At 40.9% G+C, this 20,556-nt stretch overlaps 1 protein-coding gene across 1 annotated transcript in view; it reads left to right on the top strand.

Annotated features, from left to right (window-relative positions):
• The window catches only part of pou2f2a (POU class 2 homeobox 2a), a 117,079-nt gene that overhangs the window by 77,375 nt on the left and 19,148 nt on the right, over positions 1-20,556 (top strand). Inside the window, exons 2-4 of the mRNA XM_072448202.1 lie at positions 18,319-18,381; positions 19,515-19,543; positions 20,398-20,445. Of these exons, the coding sequence (XP_072304303.1) occupies positions 18,319-18,381; positions 19,515-19,543; positions 20,398-20,445 (140 nt within the window). The remainder of the gene's footprint in view (positions 1-18,318; positions 18,382-19,514; positions 19,544-20,397; positions 20,446-20,556) is intronic.

The raw sequence follows: 20,556 nt of genomic DNA, 5'->3' as shown, positions 1-20,556 counted from the left end.
TAAATTAATTGATAAATAAATAGATGAATAAATAGATGAATATGTAGATAAATATGTAGATAAATACATACATAAATAGATGGATAAATATGTAGATAAATATGTAGATAAATATGTAGATGTAGATAAATACATAGATAAATAAATAGATGAATAAATAGATGAATAAATAGATAAATGCATTGATAAATAAATAGATGAATATGTAGATAAATATGTAGATAAATACATAAATAAATATATGAATAAATAGATAAATAAAATAAATAATACAGTTTAATAATACAGTTTACCGGGAATAAACACAATTTAATTTAAAATGTCATGTTAGGGTATTTTTTTTACTGACCAAACTGAGCCTGATGCTTCCCAGAGTGATTGATTTTGACTGGATAGAAGTGGGTTACAGCTTTATTTTTAAGCACAACATATCAAGCTGCTTGAGAGTCTCCTTTTATCAGACGATGGACGAAATGGAATAAATATAGAAACATTCAAACCTAAGAGGAAAAACACGAGGCAACAAACGATGCAAAAAGATAAACACAATAAATCAAGCGTAAATTGCCCATCAGATTCCAGATTCCCGGTCCCGGGCCTGGTCCCCACTCCTCTGTCTCCGCTTTGGACTCTTGACTCTCGCCCTTGTCCCACCACCACAGACGACGGACGATATCTCCCCCCCCCTCCCAAAAAAAACACCCTCTCCCCCAATTTCATCCTTAAATTTGGAATCCGCCCCGAGCGCCCTGATCCCCCCTGCGTGCTGGAACTGAGACCGGTCACGCTCCGGGATGAGGGACTCCTGATGCAACGCGAGGTGGGACGCTCCTAAATTGTGGTGTTTTTCGAAGAGGGGGGGGCGGGCGAAAGAGGGAGGAGAGGGTCTCTGATTTTGTATGATTGGACTGAGTGCTTCTGCTCCCTTTACACCTTTTCTGTCCCAAAATGCTCAGCGGCGGGACGAGGCGCCGTAAGAGGGGCGCAATGGAGGCGGCGGTGGTCGTCCAGGTCGCGGCGCACAAAATGAGGCGGTGGATTTGGGGGCAATCGGATCCCGCATTTGCACCGTGTGTTTTATCATATTTCTTTTGTGGTCGCAGGGCATTTAGTGCAAAAACACAGACACAAACTTAAACCTGAAAGTCGACATTTGGACGGTTTGGAAGCAGAGGATGTGTTCAAGATACATAATAACTGCAATTATTTAAGACTTATTGTGTATAAAACTTGCAAACGCTGTAGTTTAGACCGCTGCAAATGCGAGTGATTCTTGTGTTAGTTTAGCAGGTTTTCAGTTTTCTCTGAAATGTCGATGCTCCTGGACATGTTTTAAATGTCTTTGAGTGAACACAACAATTAGATCATAAATCGCAACGTCATCGAGAGAAATTGTAATTTGAAATTGTTCAGTTCTGGGACTAAGTAAACGCAGCTTTATCGAAGTGAATCTGCAGGTTTTGTAGCAAAAGTAGTAAGTATTCTTGAATAATGCCAAAATAAAATAAGAATCCCATCATTTAAATGCATCAACTTGTTTCCAGTCTTAGACAAATATAAATGAATAAATAAAGGTATGAGGTGCTATTTCTGCATATCTGTGATTCATTTTACATTATTAAACCGCAGTTAATACATTTAAAGTCATGTTTCAACACATTTCTGTTGGATCGACATAATATCGTCCAAATATCATTATCAGGGTGTAAAAAAAATACCAATATTATCATTTTTGTCCGTATTATCCACCCTTACTGCCATTGATTTGTTAAACCTGAAGCATGAATATTCTGGTGAACCAAAAACACTTTAATAAATACACGGTACAAATAACTCTGTGTGACTATGATGACGTGTGTGCAAATGCGTGCTAATATTTACAATGAGCTCTTGGTGTGTTCAAGTTTAAATATTACAAACAGCTGATAAAACGTCTAAAATTGTCAAAGTCGATGCAGTAATTATTGGAAACAATTGCGGTAAAATGTGAGCTGGTGTTCCACGTAAAGTGTGAGCCGTTGCCGCGGTAAAAGCCGGTTCGGGGTCTGGGAGGTAGGTAGGGAGAGAGGGAGGGACCGGTCACTGCAAAAGTACCTCCACCGCTCGGCCGTCCTGCTCCCCCCTCCGCCGGGCCCCGATCGATACCAACTCACAGCAATAAAGCTTTCCCCCTGTCATCTCCACAGAATACAAAGCAGAGCGGGGCAGCTGAGGCGGGGGGAGGACGGGGGAGGACGGGGGAGGACGGGTGGGGGACGGGTGGGGGAGAAGACGGGGCGATTGAGAGAGGGAGGGAGGGGGAAGCTTGCTCACGAGCCACACCAATTTCCTAACCCCTCGTTTTTTCACCTGCTTTGCACGACCGGTTTCTCGACTCCCTCCTCTTCCTCTTCTTCTTCTTCTTCTTTTTCTTTTTTGTGCGCGTGTTTTGCCTTAGATTCTCTACCTTTGACACCGAGGTAGCCAAGGCCGTATTTCACAACGAGAGCCACCCGGATAAATAGTTTTAATAATTAATCAATGGTTCGAGTCCTTGCGTTGTGTCGGGGAAAAAACATATTTCTATGAGAATTTCTGCCGCTTTCAACCATTTTATACGGCTATTCTTTCCGTAGATGCACTTTGAGGCAGCTCCGAGGCGGGACGGGGGTAAAATGTGCTGTGTATGTGAGGGGGGGTCTCTGATTTTCATTTAAATATGAGTCAACTTTGTATAGAAATGGTGTAGCAACATTGAATTGTCCTTGTATTGAAAAGTATCGACGAACTTAAGTATTTTTGAGCATTTTATATTTACATTAGGATCTGAGAACTCAAGGTTTCTCACATGCTTATTCCAAAACCTTTTTTCGTGTGTGTGTCTCTTATCTTATCTTATATTCTCTACTTTACTTTGACAATGAGATAATCACGGCTATATTTCACCATGAAAGCAGCTTGGATAAACAGAACTCTAACCATTGATCAATTATTAAAACCATCGCTGTTTGAAAATATTAAGTAAGATTAACTTGTGTTCTTTTTAACCTATTCTTTTCATATATATAAACACTTTGAAATGTTTAAGAATGAATGCAATTTGAAAAGGGAGCAGCAAAGCAACCTTGAACTGTCCTTGTATTTGAGGTAATAATAGTCGTGATTGAAACAGCGACACACGAACCACCTACAAACATCGAACAATGATTTTTTTCGTTTCATATTGACAGTAGCATCCGAGCTACGTTACACATATCGCCTTATTGCTCCGTACAGTTTGTTTTTATCATTGAAATTGACGTGATGTTGTCATCTGTCACACTGCAAGGCCTCATTACTTTGCAATTTGACGCCATCGGATCAAAGTCGAGCGATCGCCTTCGAGGGTTGAATCGCGCGAAAAACGTGGAAGAGAAAAGACAAATGTGTGATCAGAAATTCAAGCTAATGAAGCGGGAAACGCGAGCGATTTAGGCAACAGTTTGGGCGAATACGTGAGACCGATGTGTACAAAACGGGGAGGAGAAACCAAAACCTTGTGCTCCAAAAGGTGCTGGACCGGAGGGGTGCAGGAAATAAATGCATTGCTGTAGGATGAGACAGGCAGGGGTCTAAATAGGTGGGGGGAGGTAGAGGATATAGGCTGGAAATGGAGAGAGGGGGGAAGGGACCCCGAGGTGCTGCATCCACAGAAGGGAGATGGATGTTTTGGGGAGGGACGACGTCGGGGAAGAGAGCGGGGGGGGACACGAGAGCGGGGGAGAGGAGACGGGACGGCGGGGTTTCGGGGGTCAGATCAGAGACCGCTTTAATTGGGAGGCAATTTGAGTCGAGGGCCGATCGATGGGAGCCGCCGCCGACCGACGCACCTGCTTTTTTTTACGTGCGGCGAGGAACGGGGACGTTTACGGCACGAAAAAAAAACTAACCCGGCTCCTGGACCTTTTGGCAGCCGGTTCCCGTGTCGATTAGATGGACTTTTGCAAAATCAGAAAGGAAAAATGTGAAAAGTACATGTTTTTATGGGAAATGTTCATAAGGAATGTGAAGAAACGCTGAATATGATCGATATGATTGATGTGATTGACGAGTATCATTATCGCGCTGAATAAATGTCCAAACACCTCGAAAATGTCAGTATTTTTATGACATTATCTCAATTAAACGCAATTCTCAGTGATTAGAGGTGGACAAAATAATACTACATTTGTCAATTTGAAGATATAATAAAGAAAATAAAGCATATTGTCTATTAGCGATCAACTGGTGTTTTGTTTTTAAACTTGTTACATTTTTATTACAATCCAGAGGTCGATTTTGATCATTTCCCCCAAAAATATACAATTTGAAATAACTATGAACGTAATCAATGTCAATACTTTTCACTGCTCTGCTTAATAAAAGTGTAATAAGGAAACAAAAACGATTGACATTCACTTAAGACACTGTTTTATTACTAACTCTACTTAGAAAAGGAGATTTAAGCCAGTTAGGTACAAACATTGGCACGATAGAGCGATTCATCTCCATCGTCTTTAAGAACATTTGTTGTTTAATCTGAACAAAAACGGATTGAAAGTCAAACATTTGCACTTTTGTGTTTGATTTTACGTTCAAATTTGCCGTTTTTTGCACATTTCTGCTCAGTTACAATCATATTCTTTTATTATTATCTATATTTTTTTAAATTCCCAACCGCTGTTAATGCATTTTCATGTTATATTTTCATCCCACGTTGAGCGCGGCGGATTTTCCAGCCCGAATCCACTCATAAATATCCCGGCGGTCACATGACAAGCTCATAACTCCAAATTGAGCGGTAATATGATTTTCTTTGGGCGGGGAGAATTCGGCCATCTTTGGACTTATCAAATCCCCTCAGCCTCGGCGGGATAAACGCGCTGGTCAAACTAAGAGGGATTTACACACTGGGTTATGGGGTTTTTTATGTGGGCTTTAATATAGCTGTCAATACGTCGGCAGAAACGCACCTGGAAATTGTCATCGAAATACAGGAAGATAGGGACGACGAGGACGATTCTGACAGCGGCGTGCACGTGATGCTCGGATTGCATTTGTTATTTGTTAGCGACACGGTCTGGGCTCAGCAATATTGACATAAAATGAATATTACAGTTGTTTTTTGGCATTATTTTGATGCAATGTTCATACGATATGTCCACAGCGCATCGGAAAAGCGCTCAAAATGTTCAAGTTTTGCACATAAAAATAAATCATTATCAAAAGGAAAGAAATATCACTTTGTTTTCTTGTTTAGGAGGCGACACTAGACTTTTCTGACTCTTTTTGGGTCATTTTTAATCGTTTTAATTACAGATGATATTCTCAGTACTCTAATTTGCCTAAAAAAAATTCGAAATTTACTAACTAATATGTATTTTTTGATATATTTCCCACCTCTTGTCACACTGTATAGACCACAATTTACGTTTGTTGATTGTAATTGGTTGGTGTGATCAATTTGTGTAAGAAAATAACTTTAAAGACACCATATGTCTGAAAGATATTGACTATTTTACACTTTGTCTCATTCTCGTTTGAACATGTAGCGTGTAATGTTGAAGATTGATTTATTTTTCTTTAGATTTTGACATTTGTGTCATATTCATATCATATTCACACTGAAACCTTAAGCAAAATGGCATTCTGAGGTACTCACAACTCTAAATCTGACTCTTAAATCTTCAACTGAACGAGAACTGCAATTAATAGACTCGAGATTTGACTTTTAATCAAGAAATCGACAGCCAATCTTCATCTTTGTCCGTAAAAGAGCGTAGTTTAGTGACGACTTGGACTCTTATTCGTATTAAATGGCACGAGTTCCAAGTTTGTCTCGTTCATCTTCAGGAAATGAACATTGAAAGACTCGTTTTATGGCGGAAAAACAGCGTCTAATCGAAAATTGTGATCAACGTCTGTGAATAAACGTAATGAGTTATTGCTGCTGTCTCATATTCCGTCTCAGAACAATCATTACTCGAGCGTCCCTTACTATTCACATCACAAATCCACTCAAACAAACAAACAAACACGAGCATTTCAGAATTCAAAAGCCCAATAGTATCACAGACTCTTCCAGTTTATTTCAGAGTTATTTGGCGTCCGTTCTCTTTCCACTTGTATTTCCTGACCGCCTCTGTGATCCTGTGTGTCTTTGTTAAGTCCAAATTGTCCCTCTCCTCCTGTGTTCCCGTTTCCTGAGGACTCTGCTCTCACTGCCCTGGAAAAAGGAAAAGGGGAAAACACAAAAAAAAAACACAGCACTCTTTTTTATTTCCCTCCTCTGTCTTCCTCACAATACCATTATCACCAGATTTGTGCTACTTTTTCATCTTTGCTCATTTACTCTCTGCCTGTCCGCGCTCTCCGTCCCAGTCATTTTTATCCATTCTTGTTATTTTTCCCCAATTACTCTCCCCGGATTCCTAATACGTGCCATTGTCGTGTGCCGCGTGCTTCTCCAGCTCTTCTCCCGCTTTGAAACAATCCCTTCCCTCCGACTGCTGTCCGTTTGGAGAGAGATTTCGAGCAGGTTTAGCGTATCATGGCGCCAATTAAACAAGGAGCCTACTGTAAGCCTTCTTTCTTTAGTTCTTTATCAATTCAAAACTAGCTGGAGCTTCAGATTGAGAGGCGCAGGGGCAGCTCCACAAGCCACAGTTTGAACAGATCCTGGGCGCAGTGGGCAAGGAGCAAAATGGTCTTTAGTTGATGAAAATTGACCCTGCGTTAAGTTAGAAACTGTGATGAATAGAGAATGGAATAAGACGTGGTTTTACTTCTTACAAATGTCAATCGTGTTTTCGTTCAAATGCAACAGAGAGCGCCAATAGTTTGAAGCGTTTTCCAGAGCCTCGATCTGTTCTGGAGACGAGCAGGAGAAGGGCTTCAGGTGATGCTGGAGCAGGGGCGGAGCTCGGTGGAGCAGGGGCGGAGCTCGGTGGAGCAGGGGGGTGCAGGGACTGTAGGGGGCCTCGTAATAAACTGTAGTTGCAGACCCCATTTCGAATTTTGATTCATGCTATATTTATACACTTTGATATATTTTGAAAAACTACCTCAGAAATAGTCACCTTAAGGTTGTATTACCGACATCAAACCCTTTCGCATGTTCAAAGTGGGTTGGGGGCCTGGGGGGGCCCAAATGGTGGCCCTGTAATAAACTTAAATTAGGTCAATTGCCTGAAAAGTGTACAATACATTTTCTTAGTTTTCAAGATCAACAAGCAAATAATTGAAGCTCAAGATCATTTTGAAAACTGGTCAGAAAAGGTCACATTTTCTCCCGTTTGTCTTTCATTTCTAGTATCGATACTTGTTCAAACGATTATCCATCAGTCGCATCTCGAACTACAAACCGGACACCGTCGTTTTTTGCTTTCGTCCTGCTTCCGTTCCCCCGTGTTCCTTTCACACGTGTTCGCACAAAAATCAATCTGACAAGAACGCCGTGCTGTCAATTTCATTTCCCCCCTTCGCTTTGATTCGCGCTGATATTTTCACAAATTTCAGATCCGGCAAAACCCAAATTCCCCTCAATTTCGGAAAACTCTTACAAAAGAAAAAAAGAAAAAAAGCTAGCACGACGTCAGATCGGTGTATTATTAGTTTGGCAATTCTTCAAATCAGTCCATTTCCTTTTGTCCGACTTGTGTCTTTCCCCTTTGGACTCTTTAGCCCCGAAACCTAAATGCACGAGCGACGGTGTCTCCTCCTTTCCTTTCCTTTGTGCCGTCTCCTTCCTCCTCCCTCCTTCCCTCCCTCCTTCCCTCCCCCGGCTCTGTGTCTGTGCTCGCCAGCTCCGTGGGGAGGGCAGTAATAACGGCGAAGGGGAAGGCAGAGCGAGAGGGTGCTGCGATTATTGTCTTGTCGGGAGTCAGAGCTATCGATCGGTCCAGAAATATGTGGAGCGAGAAAGAGGTACAGTATCGCTTTAATAAACACTCGAGAGACGCGTTTGGACGAGAAAATAAAGCAAAAAAGCCCCGCGCGCACATCCGCACGTCGAGAAATGTGAAGGATATCGTTTGTGGTTTCGGGCATATGCAAAGTTATTTAAAAATGTGGGGGAAAGGATGGATTCTCTCAAATAATGTGATAATTCTGCACTTTTGTGGTTAATTTAAGGGTCCATTTATGTTTTTGGCTGTGTTCGAAGGCACATTTGAGCACTTTTCTGTTGGCGTAGCATAATATCGTCTGAATATCTTCCTCAGGATCATATACAAAAACATAAATTCACATTATACCCATAAAGCTCACCCCTTCCCCTCATTTTTTTGAAATAAAGTGACATTTCTGAACTTTTTGGGTTAATTTAACGGTCCATTTATGTTATTGGCTGTGTTCGAAGGCACATTTTAGCACTTTTCTGTTGGCGTAACGTAATATCGTCTGAATATATCCCTCAGGATCATATACAAAAACATAAATATATTCATTTTATCCTCTCATTCTTTGAAATAAAGTGTCATTTCTGAGATTTTGTGGTTACTTCACCTCAGCCAAGACATTTAAAAGTACATTTCAGCACATTTCTGATGGATCGTGGTAATATCGTGATCAGGACATAGAGGTTTTCATGTCTTCCACATCTACGTAACTCCTTAACTCTCTCCGACCGTCCACGAATCAAACGTTCCCACAAACACAAACAGAGTCTAAACTCACCCGCGACGCTCAGAGGAGAATCTCCACGACACTTCAGAGCGACACGATCACCAGTGAAACACGTCTGGGAGCGATTCATTCTGTCCTTTTACTCACGGAAGAAAAAAAAAGAGATCATGAATTTGTTTTATTCTGACAATATGAATTCATGAATTGAAGTTTGAGATTGAAACGTTTCTTTCGATACAAAACTGACTTGTTCTTTGTTTAAAAAAAGTCGTTTTGACGTTCTGTTTATCCAGATGGAGACATTGGATTGTAGTTTATGGGACTGAGCGACTGCAGTGTCCACCTTTGGTCAGTTTAGCCTGAAACATATGACTTTTCAAATGTAATAATAAGAACTATGAACAGTGCGTGTAGCAGCTGTTGCTCAGATCAATGTGAATTCTTTTGCATTTCCGATCTTCTTCTTTATTAATAACTGGAGCTTTGACCTTGTTCTTACACTTTTTAGAACGACCGCGATGAATGTCGAGCGATCACAAAACAGCACATTGTCATTTATTTTATTACTTTTTTGCTTTTTGATTCGACGACTTAAACAAAAATCAAGCCTTTTTTTTCAATTTAAATGTTTTCATTGTAAATTCCGAATCAGAAAAGGTTTATTGCCATCGTCAATGAACAGAATTCACAAACATAGGAACATGCTCTGGTGACTCGGCGCAACCTAAAACAATGAACAATGATTTTTTTAAAAAGTCAAAAATTTTACAAAAAAATTCAAGAACACATAATAAACACAGTGAAAGAGAACCACAACCAGAGAGAAAGAAAAATAAACATATTAAAAACAGCAGACAACCAATAATTGAACAAATAAAATCATGGCCAAGAAAACCCGAAAATAAAAATTTCCCATTTAGTCAAATCTGTTAAATTTCCAGGTTAAGTCCGAATGTAATTTTCCATATTACGAATGTCCATTATAATGTTAGTCTAGTCCATGATTTTTCGGTACGTTTTGTGTCGTCCCTTTTTTTGTGAGGTTCTTTTTTGCTGCTCCAGGAGGACGCTCCAGCGACATCTGACCATTGTATCCATGGCAGGAGTCGTGAGGCCCAAATACAGAGTTCTGAAATCTAGCGGAACGTCAGTGTCATATATTGTCCATACGGCTTTTTATTGATCTCTGTCCAAACCCTCTGAGCAACAGCATTGAGACTTTTAAATGCATAATCGGCCAAATAACGGTTTAAATTTCGGCAACCGAAGGCTTCCCATGTGTTTTAGAGTCCAGATTATCAAAATTCGACTTAATAATTCACTTTAGATTCTCTACACTTTACAAACAAAGCAGCTTCCAAAGCGCTGCGCCCGGTGAAATAAAGTCCACCGCTCAACGCAACAAAACCACCGCATAAAATACGATCAAAGCGGCGACCGTTTATCGCCGCAGCCCTCGTCGTATCGGCGACGCCCGCGCACAACGCTGCGTCTCTGCGGCTTAAACAAAGCGGGATCGATGGGCGACGGCGGCGTTCCTGATGTGGAGCGCGGGCGGCTTAACACTCGTGAGTATCGTCGATATCTGACGGCGCGACGTCCATCGATCGAGCGCTGACCCCGACGCGGCGCGGCCTTAACCCCAGAACCAGCGCTCGCAAACACCAACACATGCTTATTCTTAATCATGAATGCCCTCAGACCCTTCTCACACACACACACACACACACACGGCAGCCTCGGACGTGTGCTCGGGGACACGCGTGATCTCTCTGTTTCCATGACGACGGCCCGTGTCCCGTCACCGCCGCTGCTGCTGCTGCTGCTGCTGCTGACCACTGCCGCACGACGAGGGGATTTAACGAAGGGACATCAAGTGTTTTTGAACGTCCGAGTTTGACATTTTCTTAAAGTGACGTATGACAGGTTTTTATATTTATAACTGTTGTACGTATGAATTGTAGTTTTACACCAATCGAGCGGGTATTTGTGGAGAAAAGGTTGACAAATCTGGAGAAAATGACAGGAAGTGACATCACACTAGGGACGCTCGTTTCAGTTTATGTATAATTTACACAAAGAAACAACTTTTCTGACTCTCTAAACATTAATTCAACCAAATAAAGTCGCTCTCATATATTTTTTCTTGTAAAATAAAATAATTGTGACATTAGATGATTTTGCCCAGTGTTTGGAGTGTAATTTCCTAGTGTGATGTCATCAATTACAAACAGGAAGTGAAATTATACACTTAAAAATTTGCTTTTCTGTGATATTTTCATAGTTTTTAGGTTAATTAAAATAATTTAATTTAACTGCATTTTAGTTCAATGACCTGTAGGGGGCACTTTAATATCAAATACGCAAAATATTAGAACGTCTTCTAGAGGTGGAAATATATCGATATTTTGATAATATTGTGAATGTAGTTTAGGAAAATATGCAAAATTTGAATATTGAGAAAACAATTTCTAGTAAAAATAAAAAAAAGAGGTGATAAAAAATAAGAATGGAAAAAAAGAGTTTTGTCGTAAACTTTTGAATACTTTTGTCTGATAATTAAACCTCAACTAAAACATTTAAAGACCTAATATCAGAATATCGTTATCGGGATACTCCCAAAAAATATTGAGAGATTTTTTAGACATTTATTTTCAGCCTGTGAATGTTGACGTTTTAAAGTAAACCATATCATCTTTTGTGAATAAATGTGGATTTAAAATGATTTATTATATATCAATTTGAGTATTTGTTTTTCTGGAAACAAATCTACAAATCATCTGTATTTACAACTCCTTTATGCCCAGATATGTCTCATTTTAGACCTGGTTTAGCTCTAATTTAAGTCTGATTTTAGACCTGGTTTAGCTCTAATTTAAGCCTGATATTGTGCTAGTTTGGATCTGGTGCTGCCAAATATCATCTTGGGTGTGAAACCTTTGACTTTTATTGGTGAAGTGTGACACACCAAGGCCCTTTGTGAATAAATACTTCAACATTTACTGAAAATAAGTAGATTTTGACCGATGCGGATGCAGTATTCTGTATATTCCTAGCGATGGACTTCATAATCATCACTTCTGGCTGTTCAGTTTAGTGAGAATGACCCAACGCTGTGGAGCTAATTTGTCCGAAACGTTGTGCATCTTTGACCCGGCGTTTTTTCGAGATTCGCCCAAAGCTAAACTCGCTTCACCTCGAGTCGGTCGTTTGTGTCCGGAGCAACTTTTAACAGCCAAAAACACACACAAAAAACACACAAAAGGTGAAAATGACCTGCATTTTAAAGAAACGTCGTGCGAAAGAGTGAATTAGGCGAATGTTCAGGCGAAGGTGACGGACGGGTTCAAAAATGAGCCGCCGTCGGAATAAATGAGCGGAAACCGAGCGAAAGAAGGTGCGGGAGAGGGTTAGAGGTGCAGAAAAGTGTAGAAAAGTTGCCTAAAAACGACTGATTACAACGGACAAAGAATCGTAACTCACTCTTTGAGGTTTGTATGAAGTCTATGTGGAAAAACTGGAATATTACAATTTTACCAGTTGTTGAATGTTTAACCTCGTTCTGACATCACAAACTTCTCTGCAGTCACTTTTTTACACTTTTTGAACGACGGCGACTCTTGTTTTGTACGTCCTCTTCTCTTTGAGCCTCAGAAAACACTCCGTTTCTATATTTTTCATAATTGCGACGTCTAATGCGACGCTCTGACACTCGTTCCGGGCATTTCCACCGTCGAATCTCGTCCGCCGCGACTAATACTAAACGATTACGGCGTGTCGGGGTTTGGCTCTAGCGTTTGTTTCGTGTAATTCCCTTTGTCGTCAGCAGATGGAGCGCTAACACCAAATCCAGACGAGATGGAAAGTAATCCCTGCTTATAATAAACGCGTTATTTTAACTTCTTCTGAAACATGGAAGGCCAACGCAAACTTACAAGAGCGTGTTTAAAGGCCGATAACGACATAAATAATTCTTTACGTCTTTTTTACGATGAATACAACAAGTTTATGAAGCCGAGCCCTCGTGACAAATAGAAGATACGACATTTTACGATTTTCTTTTTCCGTCTGCCCCTGCATATTCAATTATAACTTACAAAATGCTCCGTGATGCGTTATTTGTGGATTAATGCAGAGTTTCAGCAGAAAAAAGCAAGTACTGTAATTTCTGGACTATAAGTCGCACTGGAGTATAAGTCGCACCAGCCAAAAAATGCATAATAGAGAAGAAAAAAACATAAATAAGTCGCACTGGAGTATGAAATGCAGTTGCAAGTGTGAAAATAACAAATAATATCACATATAAGTCGCTCTGGAGTATAAGTATAGGTAAATAAGTATAAATATAGGTAACAGTCGCAACCTGGTCAAAATGAAAAAAGGTGCGACTTATAGTCCGGAAAATACAGTATAAACCCGCCTTCTTTGCTTCCCCCTGGTTCTATTGTCTTTTACACTTCCTGACTCCAAAACTCTTACTTTTTACAGCGTCCACCCCCTTAAGCATAAACCTGACACGTATATTATCCGGTCAAACCTTCAGCGTGAATGTAAACAAACCCGAGCGGTCTTTTAGCGGCGCGACGTGCGTTATTTGCGGCGCGTGTGAATGTAAACGGCGTAAATAGGGCTTTTTCTCCTCGTTAAAGCAGCAGCGTCTGTCTCCTGCAGGTGTGACCACGTCCCATTATAATAGCTCTACCACTGTCCAGCTTTTCCTCGCTCTCACTCTCTTCCTCACTCACGGCTCTTTCCCTTTCGCTCAAATCAGATGTTTAAACAAAAAAGAAAAATACACGGCGCATAACTAGACCCGTGTTCGACCTGTTCAGCTTGAAAAGTGGCATTTCGCGTCCGAAAGAAACAACAAAAATCAAAGCGCGCGCCGGTGGAAACGTGGCGAGAAATCCAACGTTGTTTTTTTGTGTGTGTTCGTTATTTGAAAATGAGGAGTTGTTTTGTTTTGTTGAGGAACGTTGTCGCGCTCGTATCCGGCCGATAATAACGCCGGGCTACAGTACGTGGGATAATGAGGCCGGCGTCGGGGAATTGTCGAGGAAACTGACGCGGGAAAACGTGTTGGAAAACGACAAGCTTTTCGACGCACGAGAAGACGGGAGTGTTGGAGGGTTTGGAGACGAGAAGGGCGAGGGTTTTTCTGCAAATTGTGGCTCTTTAATGCAGATTTTTGTTTGTTTTGCGCTAAAAGCTTTGTAAAAACGAGCTCTTCATCTTTTTACGTCATATTGAGCCACATTTTGTTTTGAAAATAATCTCTAAAGGAATTCACTTTGTGTTGCCTTGACACGTTGTTCAACGGCAAAGCAATTTTCGGTTTATTCTATTCGTTTTTATTTTATTTGTCTCAAAGATCTCAAAATGTGGTCAAAGAGTCAGTTTTGTGGTGGTAATTGCCAAAAAATGCATAATAGAGAAGAAAAAAACATAAGTCGCAACATAAGTGTGAAAATAACAAATAAAATCACATATAAGTCGCTCCAGAGTATAAGTATAAATATAAGTATAAGTCGCACCCCGGCCAAAACTCTGAAAAAAGGTGCAACTTATAGTCTGGAAAATACGGTATAAAATTGATACAATGTGTATTTTTATATTGTAACCTCAGATTTAAGTTGTTTGAACTGAAATATTGTACTAAGTTATGACAATTAATTGCTTCAGTTTGGCGACTGTAAAAAAAAACAAAAAATCACCATTGTATTTGTATAAAATGGTTACAAAAGTACAATTTTATAAAAAGACAGTGGCAAAAACATCAAAAACTAAGGAACTGTTGAAAATTTCCAGCAATATTACACTTTATTCATACATATTCTCCATCTACACGGCTTCAGTCGCCATATTTCAACCTGCATTTGGTCAATAATGTATTCAAAAAGTCCTTATTTGCAGCTCTACTTGATATTTTGTATTATATAACTCAATTTGAGTATTTTAAACTGAAATAGTGTACTACATTATGACAGTGTCTTGCATCAGTTGCCTTTTTTTTGGTCATTGCCATTTCCAAAATCCAAAATCAACAGTTACTTTGCTGTGTACTTGAACTAATTTGAAGTATTTGTACTTTTTAAATCCAGGGAACATTTCTACATTTCAAACGCGAGTCCATAATTTGTCCCGCGCCCTTCGTGAACCGGCCCCTCTCTTTACATAACCGCCCCGCGCATTAATGTGACAGCGGGGGGCAGGTGGGAGCGCTCGGAGCCGCCCGGACCATGTGCCCGACCTCTGACCTCCACGCGCCGAGAAGGAAAAAAAAAGAGAAAAAGGGCCCCCCACTTCCCTCACCCAAAAAAGCCACCCCTCCCCTCCCCCCTATCCTAACCATCCCGTCCGGCCACATTCATAAACCCGCGCACCGTCTGTCAAGGGCCCCTCTGACAGGCGTGGTGGCAGAGGCGGGGCTTTTGTTTAGGGGGGGGGGCCCAGTTTAGGATCGCCTCCAGCTATTCGACTGCCCCCCCCCCCCCCAACCCCCCCGCAATTTTTAACTCGGAGAAAGAAGAAAAGATGCATCATGGCATCATCTGCCCCTCGGCCCTCTGTCCAGCAGGTTTGCCCCGTCGTGCCATTAGGGACGAGGGGACGAGGGTACGAGAGGACGAGGGGACGAGGGGACGAGGGGCGCTTTTAATGCTTTTTTTCTTGCTTTTTTCTTGCTTTTTTCTTGCCTTTTTTGTTAAATTACCCCAAGTCTGAATGTGACGGGGCAGAAACTGAGCTCATGTCTCGGTCAATACTGCGAATATCTAATAATACCGCGAATATCCAAGATTTACTTTGTTATATTGTACGGATTGCGATTGTAACTTAAACGTTGCCTGTAATGTGCAAAGGTCTTTGGATTTGAATGGGTTTTACATCAAGTTTCCCCCACACAAATATATAAAAAATAAATCTTAATGACGCAATTGTTTTAGAAATATTAGAACGTGTTGTGTGTCGTCTGTCGTTAAAACGGTTAAAAAAATGAGCTCTTAAAGTGACAGAAATGTCGAAAATGTAGTGATATTTTGCCCTTTTTCCGGCTGATTTTATGGTGCGTTTGCGTTTTGTGCCACGACCAAGACAGATTCTCGACACGTTCCTGGCGCATTGTTAAAATATTGGCGGAATATCGTTATCGAGATTGAAAAAAATATTGTTTCGCTTCACTAAAACGTAGATAAAATGACGGATTTCGCGTAACGTTTTTTCGAAATACTAACAACTGCACCTAATACACCTAATACACCGGGGCGTTCTGTTGTATCATAATATGTGTGGTATATGTTATTTTTGTCATGTATCGCACCAAAAGTATCGAAAACCAAACGTCAATCGATACCAAAACCAGTATTGAAACTCGATTCTCCTTGGAGCAAGTATCGATATTTAAAAAAGCATAAACGGGACGATATTTCAACCTTTCCTGAACAGTTTTTAGCGCGATCTAGAACTAATACTGGGGGAATAGATACAGATGTGTAAATGTGTATAAAACATGGGAAATACAAAGAAAATACTACCATTTTGTGTCGAAAAATACATTCTATTGTCTGTAAAAAAGAGCTTTAGTATCGAAATGGAGCATCGTGACAACACTAGGCTGCGGTCAACAGGGTGCGTTTGATTTGTTTGCGTTTGTGCTGAGGGTTTGGAGGGGGGAGGAGTTAAAAGCCCTGATGGCCAGAGGGTCCGGGGCAGTTGGGAGTCAGGAGGAGGGGAGATAAAGTGATTGTCCTTTCATATGCTGAGGAGATCCCAGACAATGGCTTCACTTACAGCAGCTGTATGCATCCAAGAATGATATTTCTGACAGTTTGGTGGCGTCGGGGTTTGGCAAGGCACCTTTCATGAGTACATTTTTGAAGCATGAGGCGAGGCGAGTGTATTTGTAAGGCAGGAATTGTACACAAAGTGGTTCGAAATGCTTCACAGAGCAAGAAAAGATGCAATAAATCACAATGCAAGGTAAATAATCATTATAAATATTGACTTTGAAAGAGAAGAGAGCAGATACAATGCTTTTCTCAGTGTTTTCAGTGAAATATCAAGAGCTTGAGCTTCTTTTAAGACACAAAAAAGTGTGCAAACTCCACCTTCAAACCTATGTTCTCTAAACTAAAGATTTAAGACGATGCAAGATGCTTTTATGTAAATTCTCCTTGACACTCGTTGCAAAATCTGAGATATTGTGGAGAATTTATGGCTCTCAAAGCGGTTAAACAAAAGACAGAATTAAAAAAACGGTCCCAACAGTCAATTAGAAGTTGATTTAAGGCAGTGATTTCATCCAGATTTGTCCTTTCTCGGCTTTGACACTGCGCTGGGGTTTAGTCCTTTTACTGACAGCTGCTGCCACCCACTGGAGGGTTGAGGTAACAGCAGGTTTATAATAACCACAATGTTAATAAAGCCTGAAGAAATATGAGCTAATAGTGAATGAGGCTAAGTAAATTCCCTAACGCCATAATTAAGTAGTTACTAAGCCCAAATCCTTTTTAATATACTATTTTTATTATAAATTAAAGCTATTTTCATGCTTTAATAAGGCTAATTACTTCGTAGTTATTATAGAGTGGTTTGTTAGTCAGATATTCGGAATTTATTTGTGGTTTTTGGGCTTTTCTATCTAAATTATCTACATTTTTCAAAGTCAAATTGATTTATACTTTTGTTTCAACATTAAAACATACATTTTTGGGGTAAATTTGGTCGTGATGATGAGTTTTGATTACTTTTACATAAGAGTAACGATAAAAAGAGTTGGCAATAGTGAACTTTAAAAACGAAATAGAAACATTTTCACTACAGTAAGAAGGTTTTATCCTGATTTAGACCCATCATGAACGACTGCTCCAAACAAAGCTGTGGTAAAAAAAAAAAAACAGAAATCCAAAGTTTAGCGGCGTGCGATTGTTTTGTCCTGAGTAATGTCGGCTGCTCGGGTAAGCACTTCCAGCCCGCGGTTCAGTTCGGACCAATTACTGCCCCGGTCCCAGAAGTGAGCCATAACTGTGGAGCTAATGTGGAAAAGGGGCCCCGAAATCCCTCCACCGCTCCGTCCCGGGACCCTCAGCTTTACATCTAAAGAGGGGCATTAGGGCCGGGGCCAAAGCTGCGTCGGCCACTTTTATTTGTGAGTTTGTTTTTTGTAGTTTCGGTCTGAACTCGTGACGCAAAATAATATGTAATTGGATTCGTTTGTTCGTTAAAATACACTGGAACGCGATTTTTATTGCAATATTGTGGAGATTGTGAGGTCTGACCAAAGAAGTAGCAGATAAACGTCCTTCATAACAGTTATTTTTTCATCTCGTCTGCTCTGAAAACATCATAATTCGTGCAGTTTCCTCTTTTTTTTGTTCTGCCGCTGCAACAAAACACTGCATTTAAGAACGTAAGAAGCGTTTGATCTTCTGTAACAGCCCACGATTATTATGAGACGATATTTATGTCGTTTTTACATCGTCTAATTCTGTTTTTTGACCCTTGTTGTGAATCTAAACTGCCTCGTAGTGAAGGAACACGAGACTGAAACTGTATTTGTATCATATTTAAATACACGTTACGCCTCGAACTCTCACCTTAGGGTCAGATGTCGGTGACCCTTCGTGTTTTATCTCGTAGTATTGATAAAAACTTATTTCTCTGTGTATCCTGAAGTGTGCGTCTCTCTCCGTCCCGCAGATATCAGGATGTCCAAAGCAGAGGAGGAGAAGCCTGGGGCGGACTATCCAGGAGACAGCTCAGGTACGTCCTCGTCTCATCGCCGGGCCAACCACGTTTCCCGGGGCGTAATTACACTCGTTTTAGTCGTTACAGCTCCGTTTGCGTCGTTGAAACAGATACGCAGACGGGAGCACGTGTTGAAACTTCGTGCCGCGTCCAAAGAGACAAATCTAAGCGAAAAAGGAAGAGTAGAAGTCGTAGTTTCTTCAAAATACTGTCGAGTGGACCTACTTTTTCTCCTCACGATCAGCTTTATACATAAATGCAACACGAGCAATCACGTTTTCCAAGTTATGATCAACCAACCAAAGCACCATTTATGAACCGGCGACACGGAAATGCTGTGATTTGGTTGAGCTTTACGCGCTGGAAATCACGTTTAAGATGAAAAAACTTCTGCGACATGTTGAAAATCAGAGCAACATTCGCAACAAATACGAGGAAACGTGGTGTATCTGTGAAAGGGTTTGATCTCTTCCGCTTTAAAAAAGAAAAAAAGACGTTTAAATGTGTTACTCTCAACAGTCTGAGTTCGTGACAATAGTGCGCACTTTGCATCTGTTACGGCGCAGTTTCCCTTTCGCTTTTTCGGCGATTTACGAGCGGTTTCGCGCCATCTCGAGCGCTTACGTCTTTGGAATAACGTCTGAGCGTGCGGGACCGAAAGAAAGAAGCAGCACGGACATTCAACCACGCGAGAGCCCCAATGTCGAGATGTATTCGCAAAGTTTAAACAAGTTACCGTAATTTCTGCACTATAAGGCGCACTTAAACGACAGTGCGCCTTATAATCCAGTGCGCCTTACATATGAAAAATATAGAAAATAGATCGAAAATAGTCCATTCATTGACAGTGACAATCCAGTGCGTCTTATATATGAAAAAGGATAAAAAATAGACCATTCATTGACAGTGCGCTTTACAATCCAGTGCGCCTTATAGTGCAGAAAATACGGTATATCTTTATTTTATTGCGAGACAGTTTGAGCTTCCACGCTGCAGTAGTTTGCCTCGTGTGCACTGCTGTTTCCTCTGTATTTCTCACGTTCAAAGCGCTCTTACAGTTGCCCGTGTAACTTCCTGTAAAGTCGATATACGTGTCAATATTTCACTCTTGTCTCTCTCTCCGCTGATAAAATCTTCATCTGTTTCAGACTCAGACAGAAACAGCCCAGACGACGAGGTGGGTTTGCACTCTTGATTTCACAACATAACGTGTCAAAATGCCGTGGTACAATTATCAGCACCGAGATGATCGCGGATAACGATAATATCACGATAATGTCATAATAATATCACGATAATACCACAATAATCGCCGTCAGTTTATGCATGTTGTAGCTGTGGATGATTACATTTTTAATATTGTGACCGTGTTCCATGTTCAAACAACTATTGTACATTGTTCTAAGTGAAAACGACAACGCTCTATTAGAGAACGGCATAAATAAGTTGATTTTTACTGCGCAATCTGGTGACGTCAGGTATCGTCACGGCGAAACGTTCAAAAGATTAAACATTAAACACAAACACTAACAGAACACGTAGAGCAAATTATAAAATACAAATAGACATGAACAATACATCTAAATTCAGATTAAAGTCGATTTTTTTGCCTAATGTCTGTTATTATGTATCGTCTACACGTAGTATTGCGATAAACGATATGATTGCGCGTTGTCCCGTGGTCGGGCCGCTCCGGCAGGAAGTGGGCCGAGCAGATGTGACAAAAGTGGATTTGCCGTGGTCCATTTCACAACAACAACAACAACAACAACAACAACACACTTTCGCCGCCTTCTCTTTCGCAGCCGGTTCGTTTAGATGAAGACTTTGAATGCGTCTTTGTTGATTTTGACTGGCTGATTGTCGCCGTCGTGTGAGCGAGGCGCGTCCTGTTGATGCTCTGACACAGATTACAGGCCGCCATGTGATTGTGTGTGCGTCTGATCGTGTGTTTGTGCGTCTGACCGTGTGTTTGTGCGTCTGACCGTGTGTTTGTGTGCGTCTGACCTTGTGTTTGTGTCTGTCAAGCAGGTCCAGACCATGAAAATGAGTGTTTTTCCCACAGCGGCCGGCAGCAAGGTGAGTGTTTTATAACGTTTACTGATTATTTACATGTCGAATGGATGAAAATGAAGATTGTCCCTGTAGTTTAGACCTCCACAGAAATATTCTACAGACCTGTTTGCATCA

This window comes from Eucyclogobius newberryi, unplaced genomic scaffold, assembly GCF_026437365.1.
Source record: "Eucyclogobius newberryi isolate DKJ021-1_F unplaced genomic scaffold, fEucNew1.0.hap1 SCAF_16, whole genome shotgun sequence".
NCBI lineage: Eukaryota > Metazoa > Chordata > Actinopteri > Gobiiformes > Gobiidae > Eucyclogobius > Eucyclogobius newberryi.
Note: the sequence above shows the minus strand (reverse complement) of the source record. Positions and strands in the feature narration are given on the sequence as shown.